The sequence below is a fragment of the Carettochelys insculpta genome, chromosome 3 (genome assembly GCF_033958435.1).
Source record: "Carettochelys insculpta isolate YL-2023 chromosome 3, ASM3395843v1, whole genome shotgun sequence".
Lineage (NCBI taxonomy): Eukaryota > Metazoa > Chordata > Testudines > Carettochelyidae > Carettochelys > Carettochelys insculpta.
The window spans coordinates 8,987,010-9,002,918 of NC_134139.1; the positions used below are offsets into that span (position 1 = coordinate 8,987,010).

General features: G+C 38.5%; 2 protein-coding genes across 7 annotated transcripts in view; one reads left to right on the forward strand and one right to left on the reverse strand.

The window, feature by feature from the left end:
• Window positions 1-8,757, forward strand: part of CHGB (chromogranin B) — a 135,834-nt gene extending 127,077 nt beyond the window's left edge. For 5 of the 6 annotated variants that reach the window (XM_074989329.1, XM_074989331.1, XM_074989333.1 and 2 more), the window contains 4 exons: window positions 51-94; window positions 2,695-2,785; window positions 4,877-6,696; window positions 8,346-8,757. In XM_074989329.1, the coding sequence (XP_074845430.1) occupies window positions 51-94; window positions 2,695-2,785; window positions 4,877-6,696; window positions 8,346-8,429 (2,039 nt within the window). In that variant the 3' untranslated portion in view covers window positions 8,430-8,757. The remainder of the gene's footprint in view (window positions 1-50; window positions 95-2,694; window positions 2,786-4,876; window positions 6,697-8,345) is intronic. The other variant, XM_074989330.1, reaches the window with a different exon arrangement.
• A 277-nt stretch (window positions 8,758-9,034) lies between these two features.
• The window catches only part of TRMT6 (tRNA methyltransferase 6 non-catalytic subunit), a 33,719-nt gene continuing 26,844 nt past the window's right edge, over window positions 9,035-15,909 (reverse strand). Inside the window, exon 11 of the mRNA XM_074989336.1 lies at window positions 9,035-15,694. Coding sequence (XP_074845437.1) covers window positions 15,521-15,694 — 174 coding nt within the window. The 3' untranslated portion in view covers window positions 9,035-15,520. The remainder of the gene's footprint in view (window positions 15,695-15,909) is intronic.

Consider the following 15,909-nt stretch of genomic DNA (forward strand, 5'->3'; position numbering starts at 1 on the left):
ATGTTGGCTTTTGTGTTGTGTGAATCTGATATTGCAAACTTCTGTTGCAGGTGTCAGTTCCATACCATTGGAAAGAGACCACTTTGAAGAAATTGTGAGTAGCCATATTCCATAAAAAAAGTGTTGCATCAAAATACTTTCCACCAATTTTTAACACTTGGGGGTAACATTTTCAAAAGCCCATAAGTGAAATAGGTGCAGTAACAGGGTAAGGCCAGAGGACTAGCGTACAAAGGGAGAGAGAGAGCTCTAAAAAGCAGAAAGGGTCCTGGCTAATCAGTTATCACAGGCAGAGGAGTAGCAGCAGGGAAGAGGCTGCTATAAATCAATTAGGGCCAGCGGGTCCTCACAGTAGGGAGGGTGAGGAGAGAGTGCAAGAGGAGGTGTTAGAAGAGATAAGGAGAGAGTTAGGCTAGGAGTACAAAATAAGGGCCCAAAATGAGTTTACACGATTTGCATTGTGCGATTGCATAACTTATTTTTTGAGGCATCTTATTTCAAAACCACTGCAGGCTACACTGCACCAGAGTTCAAAATAAGTGCTTATTTTGTATTTCCTAGTAGCCCTTGTATGAGGGCTACCAAGAACAAAACACTGCACTTGAAATAGCCTTGCTATTTTGAGTACAGTGCTCAGCTATGCGGTTTCTATTTCAGGATACAAATATATCCCAAAATAGAAAAAATACTGTAGCCTTAGTCTTAGAGAACACCAGCAAAATCAGAAGTAGTGGGGAAATGAGGAGCTCCCTGCCCCGGTAACCTCAGAGCTCATCTGGTGGCTGGGAAGGACTGGTTACTCAACTCAGGCAGCTCCTACCTGCTGCTCTTTGAGCTAGGGGGCAGAAGCCTGAACATAGAACCCATACTGCGGGACCCAAATCTTTAGTGAGACTGTAGACCAAACAGGTCTGGGGCCTTGGAGTGGTACTAACCTTGCCCCAGTGCCTAAATCCCATCAGCTTTCAACAGGTTCCTTAAACTCAAAATGATAAAAGATATTCAGGTGCTGCTGCACTGAGTGTTGCAATGCTGAACTGCCTCCAGAGCTTAACTCTCTTTCTCAAAATGGATTTAGACATGTAGGAGCCTAAATCTCCCTCCACAATAGGTTTTTGGCTCCTACATGCTAAAATTCTTCAGAAAATGTTGTTTATAAAAACAAAAAACCAGTCAAGTAGCACTTTAAAGACTAACAAAATAATTTATTAGGTGAACTTTTGTGGGACAGACCCACTTATAATTGACTGAGGATCCTAATGAAAGTACTGAAATCACTTCAGATAATTCAGAGTTAACCCTCTAACAATTAATGGGATTTGGTCTCCTAAGAGCTTCAATCTTTTTTGAAAATGAGGTTCACACTCCTCAATCAGTTAGGTGTTCCAACACTGAGCTCAGCAATGCCTTAGTACCTTTGAAATCTGGGCCTCAGTTTCTTTGGAAAATTCTTTTGTTTACTTGAAAACAATTGAAATATTTATTTGAATTAAAAAAAAGCTAATGGTGCTGGATCACAAATCTAAGGATGTTTATAAATGCAACATTGCTGAATAAGGAGGGCTGATTACTGATTCTCTGAGGAAATCCTCAGGGTTTTTTTTTCCATGGAAAACCTGAGCTCATGCAATAACTAAAATGTTTCTGGCACCCTCATCAGCTGCACCTTGACCACTGTTCAGTTCCTCTTGGTTCATTTCTGAGCAACTTCAAACAGCTGATAGGGTTTAAAATGAAGCAATGCATCACAAAAATGTTTTCTTCTATGCTCACAATTGGTGCCCCACCCCCTCTAAAATTACATTGCCCTAAGCCCAGGATAGGCAATACTTGTGTCTTAACCCAATGGGAGATTGGTGGTTGTGAACTATGAGATCAGGAGTTTTAAACTATTACAAAACCAGAAGACTATGTTTTGTTATTAGCTCCTGAAAGCCACAGGACGGTTGGGAGTATCAGGAAGGGAAGCATTCAGCATTCATACCACTTTCTTATTGTTCCTCAAGGTCCAGCTCTCCAGCAAGGAGACATCAGCAAGGCAGCCCCTCCAGCGTTCCCCTTTCCTTCTGGCCTTTACCTACATCTCATAGCCAGTAGGCATCTCCCTCTGCTAGTCCTCCTGCGGTCAGCAGCTGTGGCTAAGTGACTGTGGGATGCCAGGCGGCAAATCTCTCTTGCTAGTCTTCAGCCTTAGCCTAGAAACCACCTTCTATCTGGCAGTTTTGGTCCCCTGACCTTCCTGATTTCATCTGTTCTGACTCCTCCCTTCAGAGTTCCCACTTGCTGCCTGGCCCTCTTAATTGGCCCATGTCTTTTAAGATCATTGTCAATACGAATCCTAAATGTTGCATTATTACTTACAATTTGTATAATAGTAGTGCACAGAAGCAGAGATCAGATCATTGTGGTAAGCACTGCACAGACATGTAATAAAAGCAGACAAAAGCTAGAGAAAAATGAACCATTATCATCCCAATCCTATTGACATGGAAATGAGGAGCAGAGATGAAATGACCTGCCTAGGTGACATAGGAAGTGTCTGGTAGAGACTAGAAATGAACCCAGATCTCCTTGAATAATGGTCCAATATCAGTATAGCAAAATTGCTCTGATAATGCATGATAGGACATACGCAGAATTTAAAAAAAGGCTCACACTTGAAATGTGCTTTTCTCCAATTATTGCTTCTTCTAGGTAACACGATGTATAGTGGAAGTTCTCTCTACTGCTTTGTCTAAACCAAATGCTCCACCAATAAATCCTCTGTGCAAAGATATCCTCAAGAGTAAGTGCAATTCTAAATGAATTTGAGATGCTCACTGAATTTGGTAGATTACTTAATTTTATAAACAATTTTTATGAGGTGTTCTCATTTTACAGAGCAGATGCTTTGGCCATTTTAATTTCACATATAAGAAAAATGTCTTCAAGGTTAGCAATACTTTTAAAATGGGGCTAACTGTGTTAGCCTGGGATTCTTAACCCATTACCAGCTGGCCAGATAAGACAATACAACAAATAAATGATTTCCTATCTTTAACTTCTCTTGCAAAGCCTGTGGAAATGAGCTCTTTTGGGCTGTTCAGGACAAAATAGAGAATGCATTCCAAAATGGAGGGGGTCTGCCAGCAGCTGCTTTATTTTAAGCCAATACTCCAAACTGAGTGGCTTTGCTGATGACAAAGTGCTACACTGAATAGAAGCAGTGTTTCAACTCGGCAGGTACCAGTCTATTCAGGGGTTCATACCCAACATCTTAGATTCTGCCAGTGCTGTTTCCAGAATGCTGAGCACTGGAGTAATGCTCCAAGGAACTGAAAATTGGCCTTTCAGGTCTTGCGCTAGTAGTGATTCTCTTTGGTGTCATGGAATTTAGCACTCAGACAGTTATAAACCTGCTTGCATCATTTATTAATAGCTACAGTGAACTATGGCAAAAATTAAGAATGTGGCAAACTACAGTACTGGCTGTCTTTACAACAGGCATTTAATCTTAGAAAAATAAAATATAGGAGCCTACCTATCAACAAAAGCAGTAATAAAGTCCATGGTTGATATTGATCACAGAAGAATGATAATCTGCAGTGAAAAACAAATATTAGAATAGGCTGATTTTCAGAGCTTTTTAAATACAGCTGATCCAAATCTGTCTGAGATTTAAAAAAAAATCTAGAGTAATTTTGAGTGTCTTAATTTTTGGGTACCCAATTTGAAGACCTCCAAAGCTACCTAATTTGGATGTGACATTCAGCCCTTCATGCATTTAAGGGGTCTCAAGTTAGAAATCCAAAACCTGAAGCATTCAAAATAGTTTGTGCTTTTTGAAAGTCTTGGCCTTGAGTTACTCTTTTACATCTTCTTAGGCTGAGTGTTCATATACTTACTACTGTATCTAAGACCCAAACTGATAGCAAGCTGAACAGCTAGCATTCCATTCTTGACAACCTGTTACATATTTTCTTGTTAGCATATCTATTAGCTCTCTTTTTCTCAAGTGGAATCATTTTTATACATTTAGACAGACCTCTTTTTAGAGCACCTAGAAACACAGATGCTGCCTATACAAAGGAAGACATCTTAACCTGTGATGTTAGTCTGCATATCTTTATGATTTTCATCATGATCACGTTCACGTTGGTGTCAGTTGGGAATATCCCCACTGAAATCAACGGGGTTATACCATGCAATATGCACACAGAATACTATTATGACTGATAACAGAATCAGTCAGTCTCTTATTTAACATTTGAAAAAACCACAGACTATAGTCTCAGAGGGGTAGCTCTGTTAGTCTGTATAATCACAAAACAAAGAAAGCAGTCCTGCAGCACCTTAAAGACTAACACTAATAAGGTGATGAGCTTTCATGGGTCTTTCCCATGAAAGCTCATCACCTAATTTACAATAGTGTTAGTCTTTAAGGTGCTACAAGACTTGCTTTCTTTGTTTTATCATTGACTATGTGCTTTAAGTCTAATAACTACAGGATCACAACTTGGTATGACTTTGGTATTATATATTCAAAATCCTTAAAAGATTTTTGTTTGCTTGGAGTAAAAAGTTCATTCTGTATATCAGTCATTTTATTTGGTCAACTTGGAATGGCTTTAGGGTGCACGAATTTGAAAAGTTAAAGGACTGACTGCTAAGCCTCTGCACCTCTCATTGACTGTAAAATGAGCTAAAAGTGCTTAGTATAAGCGATGGTTGAAAACACTGGCAAATTATTAGAAAAAAGTATGGCAATTTATTTTTTAGAAGGTTTGACCAGCTTTAAAATAAATTTTTTTTTGCATAAGAAGCCAAGCTGATCAATTTAAGAAAGCGATAACAGAATTGGGTTAACATTTTTAAAATAACCTTTCTGTTTTTGTAGGCAGCAGGCATAACAAAGCCGAGAAGAAAAATGAACATGAGGAGCAGCTTGAAGTGAGGCATTTGAAAGACCTATCAGAAGATGAAAACCATCAGCATGCAAGTGTAGAGGAAGAGGAAGGTCAGAAGGAAGAAAGTGAGGAAGAGAAACACCATCATGAGGAGGATGAGAGCAGGAGTGAAGAGGACAAACACAATGGAGACAATCGTTCTTATGAGAACAGACTCCATAAAGGAGAAAAAAAGCACCATTTGGACATAAGAGGTGAGGAGGAAGAGGATGACGATGAGACTAGCTATAAGAGAAATAACCACAGTGTAGAAGGAAGCAAAGAAAAGGAGCATCATGCTGAAGACTCAGGAGAGGCAGAACATGAACTTCCAGACAAAAAGTCTCACTCTGGAGCTAAAAGCATGGAAGAGTTCTCTCCTGGGGATGATCAGTACTCTGTGGGCCATAAGTACTCTGATGAAAAGATGAGCAGCAATGAAAAGAGAAACCAGGAAAGTGAGGAAGATGAGGAGGTGGAAGAGGAAGAGCAAGAGGAAAGCAGTGAAAGATATCACCATGAGTCCAAGGAACAGCATTCCTACCAGTACAAAGGGCATGAGGAATCTGAGGAGAATGAAGAAGCTGAAAAGAAAAAGCGATACTACAGGCCAAAACATTATGACAGAAAGCACAGAGTGGGTGACTCCTCCAAAGAGAGGCAAGACCACCATGGTGAGAAAAGGAACTCACTTGAGGAATCCCATGAGGAAGGCAACCGATTCTGGGATAAAAAGAGCCATGACCAGAAACATCATTATAAAGAACCACAGCATCATAGTGAGGAGAAGAGGAGAAATTATTATGGGGAACACATCTCTGAAGATGCGGAGAAGAGGCATGCTGGCCATGAGACCGAGGAGTACAGAGAGCTGGGGCATCAGAACAAGGTGAACAGTGAAGAGGAAGACAAGAGGCGTCATATTGGTGGAGAAAGTGAGGAAGAACAACATGAGCAAAAGAGGTACCGTGATGAACCACGTGATGCGGTAAAACATCACTATGAGGGGAGGAAACACGACAATGAAGGGAGTGAGGAAGATGTGGATAAGCACCACAGTCACAACAACAGGGATGAGAAGAGACATCATGGTGAAGGCAGACACCACTTACATGACAGGGAAGATGAAGAGAGAGACAACCTGCACAGTGGAGAAAGCAAAGAACAGTCAACAAGGCACTACAGCACTGAGGAGTGGGATGGTGAGAAGAAAAGGCACTATCTTGGCTACAATGAGGAGGACGAAGAAATAGAAAAGAGACATTACAGTGAGGATCAGAAACAAGACAATGAGGACAGTATGGAGAAAGCAGGGAATGGTGAAGGTTATAAGAGTCACTTCATCACAGAGAATGCCAGAAGGGCTGCAATTCAGCTCAGTCCCTTGTACCAACGCCTACCATGGAAAAGCAGGCATATTGACAAAAAGGACAACATGGGGGACCAGATGCTGGAGAGAGAACAGGAAAGCAGACCCAGCCTGAGTGAGAAGACTCTCTTCCCTCAATATGACTATGACTGGTGGGAGAAAAAGCAGTTTCTGGATGGTCTGAATCATGGGCACGGTGAGAAGAGGAACCTCGGAAGACTCCGCAAACTTGATATGAAAAGACAGTATGACAGGATGGATCAACTTGCCCAGCTTCTGAATTACAGGAAGAAATCGGCAGAATTTCCAGAGCTGTACAATTCTGGGGAAGACCTAAAAAACCATCCGATGATCAGGAGTAACAAGGCAAGTCTCAGCCAGAGGCCTCTGACAGAAGAGGAGGTACGTTTATGGATTTCAACAAAAAGCTAAGTGACACTGATTCTCCTTAATGAAAAACTCATGATTTAGCTCCACCTACAAGAATATCAGCAGAATCTGAGGGAAACATGACAAAAGTGTACTGAATATTCATTAAGGCCCAGATTCTCAGCTGATATACATCCACATAGTTTGACTGAATTCAACAGAGCTCTGATGATGTGCAAGGATGTTGTATGATCAAGCCAGTTGCCATGGAGTAAATCCATGTTTTAAAATTATGGTATTAATCTGATCTCCTGGACAGCCAATTTTTGCAGCATATCCCCCTTCTGTTCTACGACACATGGCATACACTGGGCATCTAGGAGATTATTGAAGAGAAAGCAGTGCTGTGAAGCCAAAGGCAAAGTGACTTCCACAATCTTATAAATTTGCACTTGCAGTGAACACTCAAACTCACCATTCACTTTAGATATCTAAATAACAGGCACTGACTTCCTTTCTGGGTGGGAATTTCCACCCTTGCTCTGTTCCACCAAGAATCTGCCCCAAGTCCAGCCCTTTTCTTAAGGCCCCACTCCCATGCCTTCTGCCCTACTTTTTTTTTTTTTTCTTTTTTTAAATGTTTTTTGTTGGTGGGTGCGCCAAACTCAGAGCACCCAGAGTTGGTGCCTATGAACTAAATAACTTTACATCAGTATCTATGGTATAAAAGGTACTTATGAAAGTAAACAGAGGGAACCTACAAGGGAATCCTGCAGCTAATTAGGTATTTTTATGGAAGGGAAAATTGGCAAGTTATGTAACTACTGTACAATAATTATCTACCTAAGCTATTTCCTTATCTTGGTACAAATACAATCCTCACCATAGTATCTTAGTGCCCCACAACAATTTCAAAAGCAACAAGTAACACCAGCTGCATAATCATCCTAGACATTTAAAATAATCATTAAGACATCTACTTACAATCCTTACTCCAATATATGACCATTCTCAGCACTGCTTACAAGAGCGGGGAATGCAAGTGTTTTTTGTCCACTGGCAAGTTTGAAAAGTGAAACACCATTGTGGGTCAAAACAAACTGTTTTGAAATTTTCAGTTAAGCTCACTTTGTTTTTGGCAACTCTTAAATGTTTGCCTTTTAAAAAAACAAGACTGACAAATTTTAAGCACTGTTTCAAACAAAAATTAAAACATTTAATTTTGAAAATGGCAAGAATAAATTTTTTTCTAAACTTCAGGGGAGCGGGGAGTGGTTTTGGAATTGGTGAAGCCAAATACTAATTTGCAAAATATTTTGGTGTTGCCAACTGTGCATTTTTCCACTGAAAAAGGTGGCCGGTGACAAAGGTCACCAGCAACTACTCCTTACTCAAGCAATAATATCAGTGAAGTTAGAGTTTTGCCTGAGTAACCACTGCCGATGGGCTTTCTCTAGGTCAAATAGAAATTAATTCAGGGGAGTTCTATGGCTTGTGTCATGCAGGAGGTCAGATTAGATGATTCAGAGTCATGCCTTCTGGCTTTATCACCTCTGAATCTATAATTGAATGGAGGTGTGCTTCAGTAAACATGCCCTAGGCTCTATTTTTTTTGTAACACAAAAGAACATTTCTCTATCTGTTCCATGCTCTAACATGATCTTGGTTTCAATGTTTCATAGGAAAAAGAGCTGGAAAATCTGGCTGCTATGGATTTGGAACTGCAGAAAATAGCTGAGAAGTTCAATGATAACAGGAGGGGATGAAGACTGGGTAGAGTGGTGTATTTCAAAGCTAAGTGTAGCTTTACTTTAAAATACCTATATTTCTCAGTAATTCACTGCCAATGAAGTGCTATTTACTCTAAATAAGAAATGCAGTTCACTGTCCTCTGAAGCATAAATGATTTACGCAGCTGGAAATGTCTTTAATTTGCAGTTATGCTATTGAGATCCGACTAGCATGAATTCTAGTATATAAACTTACATGTAAGGCAGTTATTTTAATATGCTTGTGAAAATAATTGTGTTAGTGTTCTTCAGAAACATATGTCTCAGTTTGAAATAATAAAAATACTGATCTTGGACCAAAATCCTTCTTCTTGCTTGACTTGTTTTGGTTTAAATTTTGTGGCCATTTTTAAATAGCCTAGATCGGACAAATAGATCTAAATACAACATTGAAATGTAGTTCCTGGATGTTATTTCTGAAAATTAAAATAGGAATACACTCATTTTCTTTATATTCTAGATAGCAAGAGCATGTATGGTAGAAGTGTGAAAGTTTGCACCAATTACTGAAATTTATTGTCAGTAAATTAGCTACTATGTAAATATACACAAAAAAAGTTATTGTATCACCAAATACATGGGGCTTTATTTAAGCAATTCATAAACACTTGAGTGTGTTAATACATGCACTGTTTTAGAATGTAAAACTAGGACCAGATTATACCATTCTTCTTCAAATGGCGTAGTTTTTCACTCTGGGAGTACTCCCATTAACTTAATTTGTGCAAGTAGGTGATTCCTGCCCCTCCAGGCATTGTAGGAGTTACATCATCTCAGCCATAATTTCTCAGTAATTGGATCCCTCACAGACACACCACACAAGTCATCCTGTGCACACAAATGCCAAATTAGAATGCATATGGATTACGAGGATTCTACATTGTTGTGTTTTAGATGGGCTAAAGTACCTCAGTGAATGAGTAACTGGTACAGAACTTGGACCTTCATAATACAGTCTGGATGCATCTACACTAGAGTTTTGTAGACAAAACTTGTGGTACATCTACACCCAAAATGCATTTTGTCAACAACAAAAAAAACTGATGCTCAGGGGTCCCTTTTGTCGACACAGCAGATCAAAAAATCTGTCCGCTTTTATGTGTAGACAGGATCTGTTGACAGAAGTTTTGCTGGAACATCTCTTCCAACAGTTACTTCTGTAGACAGATGCTTCTAGTGTAGATGTAGCCTCTGAGTCCTTGCAAAGAGCAACCAGTAAGAGGGTTGTAGAAACATCTACTCATGAATCATATGGCACCACACAACAACATAAGGAATTTTCCTTTGTATAGCTTCAGCTACTATTTGTATCTTGAGCTCATGTTTAACAAGAATTATCTAAGTGTTTAAAAAAAAACTTGCTGCGACAATGTCTCTTTTCACTGTATACCATGGGGGAGGGATACATGCAGGCAGTATATTACACTTTAAATAAGTGTATCACAGCATACGCTCTGCTTTGGACTATTTTAATCCAACTAGCCACCTGCTTGTTAAATTATTTCATCCTAAATCTAAATGCAAAGCAGTTCAGAGCAAAACCACCTTTTAAGATCCTCCTCCTGCAAACATTTAGGCATATGCTAGCTGCACTGAGTTTAACAGGACTACTCAAGGGCTTGAGTCTATCCCATTTAAGTCACTGAGGGCAACTCCTTAATTCCATTGAAAGCAATGGCAGTTTCGCCATTGACTCTCAGATGAGGAGCGGGATTTCACTGTAAAATGTGTCACTGACTCCAATAGATGCAATATCTACGCATTTGGGGTCTGCAGGAAGAAATGCATGGTCTGTATGAGTCTTTCAGAGCTCTCCACTCCCTTGAAATATACAACATAATGCTCTCTCCTCCACTTTTTACACAAGAAATGAATCTTTGCCAACAGCATCAGCTATGAGTAAGCAGTATTTTACAGAAGCTTTTACCAATATGACAAATCCCCACCCCCTCATTTCAGTATTCAATCAAACCAAATTCTAAATTGTTATCCCTGTCTAGTACGGAATATAAACAGTCACGTTCATTATTGCATGTAACATTATAATTAATTGAAGCTGTGCTTTAAAATAATTTTATTTAAATAGTGATTCCTGTTGATAGCAACCATTACACATAGGCTGGGTGTACATGGCATGGCTTTCCCAGCAGCTCCATGCTAATAAACAGCCTCAAAATTGCAACTAGCTGCTCATTAGCATGGTCCACAGCTCATTAGCATAGCTGCACGAGAGCGGTCTCAACAGAAGGGGGTACCAGCAGTAAAGAGGCTGTGTGGACATCCCCTGCTGGCAAAAAGCCCTTCTGTCGCCAGACCCTCATGCCTCAAACGTTTGAGGCACAAGCGACTGGCGACAGAGGCGGGTTTAGCCGACAGAGGCAAGTCCACACAGTCTCTGCAGTGTTGGCACTCCCTTCTGCTGATGCTGAACTCTCACGGGACTATGGTAATGAGCTTCAGGAGTATGCAAATGAAATGCCATTTGCAATCCCGAGAAGTTCATTTTGCATAGCTCTGCTGGCAGCAGTGCTGGGGGAAGCACCGGGTAGACATAGCCACAGTGTTAGGAATGTGCGCTATGGTGAAAATATGATCATACAATGTAAATATGAGACTGCGCCACAACTTACTGAATGTGTTCTGTGAATCAGTCTCAAAATATAGGTAAACACAGTAAAACTATTTGCAATGCTAATGATCATAAGGAACAATGCCCTAATACTTTAGCTAAAAACTTAACAATTCAGTCTGTATTTAATACACAGAATGTTCAAGTCTGCCACAATGTTATGGGTGAAAAACTAGCAGCACTGAATAACCGCTCTTGTGGGAAACTATTTATAGGGCTCCAACCCTCCTCACCTCCAAAACAAACCAGCCAACTAACTAATCAGCCAAGGTTGTGGTAGCTCTCAGGCCAGCAACTCACTCTGTGCCTTCAAAATTAAATAGAAGCTCACTTCTACTCTCTGGAAAGTGCCAATTTCAACTGGCAGTCAGCTAAACACTGCCAAGCAAAAAACAAAAAGAAACCCCCATTTTTTACAGAGCCAGTTCTGTTCAATGACATTTTTTTCTCCTGTCAAAACTCAAGTTTCTAATTCCTGTCAGAACTCTAACTTACGGTAGTAGAGTTGTTTAAAGAAAATGCTAAATGTAAAAAAAAAAAAAAAGTATTTTTCACCTTTTACTCAAACTTCCGCAAGTAAGTTTTTGACAGGAAAAGGACTATTTAATTTAATTACAAACATGTGGATTATAGATCTATTAGCATTCAAGCTGCAAAGCAACACACCAGCTCACTCAGCTCACCAACTGGCCACCAGTAAAGATTTCACACATATCTTGACAAACATGAAAGTACTAGACCCACATTCCTCCGGTTCTCGTAACATGCACAGTATTAACTCTTGGGGAAAAAGGAATTGTGGTGAATTTCAAAATGAGGTAATGTGGTTCAGTGACAGGAATTAATACGCAGACTGTCAGACAGAGAATCTAATGCAAATGAGATCAAGCTAATCTGAGGCATCTGGTTTTAAACAAGTAACTTCTCTCTGTTCACATTGGTTTTAAACAAGTAATTTCTCTCTGTTCATGTCTCTCTCTCTTCTACAGCCAATTTTTGTCACTGAACTACATGTTACAAGTATGAGACAGATATATCATCAACATTAAATCCTGTTTCTCATGTTTCAAACAGTGGTAATCCACTATCAAAGGTTAGGTTATGCAATCAATGATAACCTTAATATTTATCACTTATACACAGATTTATGCCTTTGCAGTACTGGAAAGACTTCTCATTAAGTATCTCAAACTCATTGGAGGTGGCTGATAGATAACATTTATGTCTTTCAGATAGGAAAGCTGAGGCATATACCAATAGAGCTTTACATCCTGTGATGCAGGATGTCAACAGAGTTAAGATAACTAATGATCTCAATTTCCATCCCTGTGTCCAACACTCTGGGCCAGATGACCTCACTTAGCAGTAACATATGCATAATAATTTTAAGTAAGGCTGTCAATTAATTGCAGTTAACTAAAAAATCATGAATAATTAGGGTTAAACAACAGAATATTAATTAAGTATTTTACTCCATTTTCAAATATATCGATTTCTATTACAATAGAGTATAAAGTGAGCACTGTGCACTAACATTTTTATTACAAACATTTTGTACTGGACAATACACAAAAATAGCATTTTTCAATTCACCTCATACAAGTACTGCTGCGCAAACTACCATTAAAGTGAAAATTACAAAATATAGGGGGATTTGTTTCATAACTGCACTGAAAAACAATGCAGTGTAAAACTTTAGCACTTAGAAGTCGAATCAGTTCTACATCTTGTTCAGCCATTTGCTAAAACAAACCAATTTATTTATATTTAGCGAAAATACTGTTGCTTGATTCTTATTTACATCACCACCTGAAAGTACAAATAGGCATTCATATGGCACTTTTATAGCTGTTGTGCCAGGTATCCTAAACATTCAAATGTACCTTCATGCTTTGGCCACCATTCCAGAGGACACGTTTCCATGCTGATGACTCAGTAAAAATAATGCACTAATTAAATTTGTGACAATACTCCTTGGGGAAGAATCTCCTATTCTGTTTTACCTGTATTTTGCCATATATTTCATGTTATAGCAGTCTCAGATGATGACCCAGCACATGTTCATTTTAATAACACTTTCACAGCACAGTTGATGATACAAAGAATGTGAGATTTCTGAAAATAGCTACAGCACTCAACCCACGTTTTAAGAATCTGAAGCATCATCCAAAATCTGAGGGGGACAATATCTGGAACATGCTTTAAGATGTCTTAGAAGAGCAATGCTCTGATACAGAAAGTACAGAATCACCAAAAAACAGACAATTCACCATCTGCTGGTGGCACCTGACTCAAATGATGAAAATAGCATGCGCCTGTCCACTCAACTTTGGATCATTATCAAGCAGAACCTGCCAACAGCATGTTCTCTGGAACGATGGCTGAAGCACGAAGGGAAACATGAATTTTTAGTACAGCTGCATGTCAACATCTTGTGATTCCAGTTACAGCATCATGTGAATGCCTATTTTCACCTTCAGATGACATTGTAAACAAGGAGCAGGCAGCATTATCTCTTACAAATTGGAATCAAAATTGTTTGTCTGAGCAATTGGCTGAACAAGGAGAACTGAGAGGACTTGAAGGCATTATGCTAAAATGTTATATTGTTTTATTTTTGTACCAAATACTTCATTTGTAAGTGCAACTTGCATGACAAAGATTGTACCACAATACTTGTATTCAGTGAACTGAAAAATGTTTTAAATGCAAATATTGGTAATCAAAATAAAGTGAACACTTTGTCTTGTGTTGTAACTGAAGTCAATATGTATGAAAATGTAGAAAACAACCACAAAACATTTAAATAAATGATATTCTATTCTATCAGGTTAAATTCAGCAAGCACAGTAGTTCTCTCCAGATAACTAAAAGGACAGTAAGTCACATATTGGAATTTTTTTTTGTATTGATTCCTTGCTATTTGTAATACTTTAAAACTTCTGAAAGATTAGAGGAAACCATTCTCTTCATTACTTCACTTTGTCAACATGACAGCACTTTCTGCAGTCAATTTCCCCATTTCCCCAATCTATTCAATGTCTTCTAGTATGCATAGGTCTTTTGGTAATAAGAGAGTGAATTTTCATAAAATAGGAAAATATGAATTAAAGGCATAAACTAGCAAAGAGACCTGTAGGCAGCAAAACTCAATCAATTGTAGTTATTTTACTCATGATAAATACATACATAACAACTTTTTAAAAAAATGCATGCATTTATATTTGATTGGATTATTAGCTAGTAATATCCCAGGAAGGGTTGCCCTTATGTCTAACAGTGTGCAACACTTTACATTTTAATGCAGCCAAAATATTTTTAAAAAATACATGCCTGAAATATAGCTTTCATCCCTGAGCTATGATTTTCCATTAGGATCTGGAGCACTGGAATCAAGCATAGGCCTACTGATTCCAGCAGGAGACCCATGGATCTAGCAGTCCAAGCTATTGGATCCTGATGTAGGATTTGGCTGTTTCTGTGTCACAACCTCCAATGCCCACCATACCCAACAGCTTTTTCTCCCACTGCAGAATAAAACTAAATGTCTCTTTTCAGAAGAAAATTGTTGAGTGTTTAATTGAAATGACAAATGCGAAGTGTTTTGTAAATTACAAAAAAGTCTCAAACACACAATAGAGACAAAATAGTTAAATAAATATGGGAATTTTCAAGTTTGTTACATTAAAAAGAATAAAAATCAATACAAATCCAGCTTCCAAAAACAAAATATGCAATACTAATAGAAACATTTTAAACATTTGGTATATTTAATTTACCAACATAACACCTGAAGTTTTTCATGTCTTCCTTTCAGAAACAAGGAACCAAGATGTGAGAATTTGGTTTTAATATCCTTCTCTTTCTTTTCATTTTTGCATTATAAATAAAAGTGCATGATTTTGTTGCATTTTTTCTGTTTTGCTTAAAAAAAATCACTTAAAATGGCAGGGTTCTGTATTTGAGAAGGGAAACAGATTGCTATACAAAATATTTTAACCTCCTGTAGATGTAAAACAACAAGAAGCTAAATTAGTTATCTTAATTCAAACCCTACCTCTGAAAAGAAATTCAGTCTTATTAATTTCTGCAACAACCATTTAAGATGGTTTTATTAATCCACGAACCTCACCCAATAGTTTCAATCTCAATGTGAACAGAAAAATGTTTCTGAAGTTACTGGATTGTTAATGTCTCTGTTGCTTGACTGTGTCAACAAAAATGTTCTGACATACGGTAGCCGCTAAAATTTTTTTCCTTCCTGTCATGTTGTTACCAGAGAAAACTGACAAAAATCTTCTCTACAGTACGACTCTGTTTCTGTTGACAAGTGTGTAACAGGTATGTTTTTCTTTGTTGTCAAGACCACGAAAAATACATCAGACATGTTACTAACTGTAAGACTCCTGAGAACTAAAAGTACATCAATTCTTCAATGTTAACAATGAAGCTCTTGAAGTTTGCGCTTTTTAGATGTTGGCTCTTCAATTTTCTGTGCTTCTAAACTGCTGGCATCAGACTGGATCTTCTCCATAGTCACACTGATACCTGACAGAAGGTATCCCCCACCTCCACTCATCATCAGTTTTGGATGGCTGCGATCTGGCAACACCTTCAGAAAGAAAAAAACCATTTTCAGTGAGTCAGTTTCTGCCTGGACATGTTTAAAAAAAAAAAAAGAAAAAAATTTAAGTAAAACTTTTAGAGCCATAAACCCAAAGGAGGCTGGGGAGGTTCATTTGTATTATGCAAGGAAATTTCATTTTTTGAGGACTGCCACTCATTTTTCCAGACTTTGGAAACAGAAATACACAGAAGTGTGTGTTG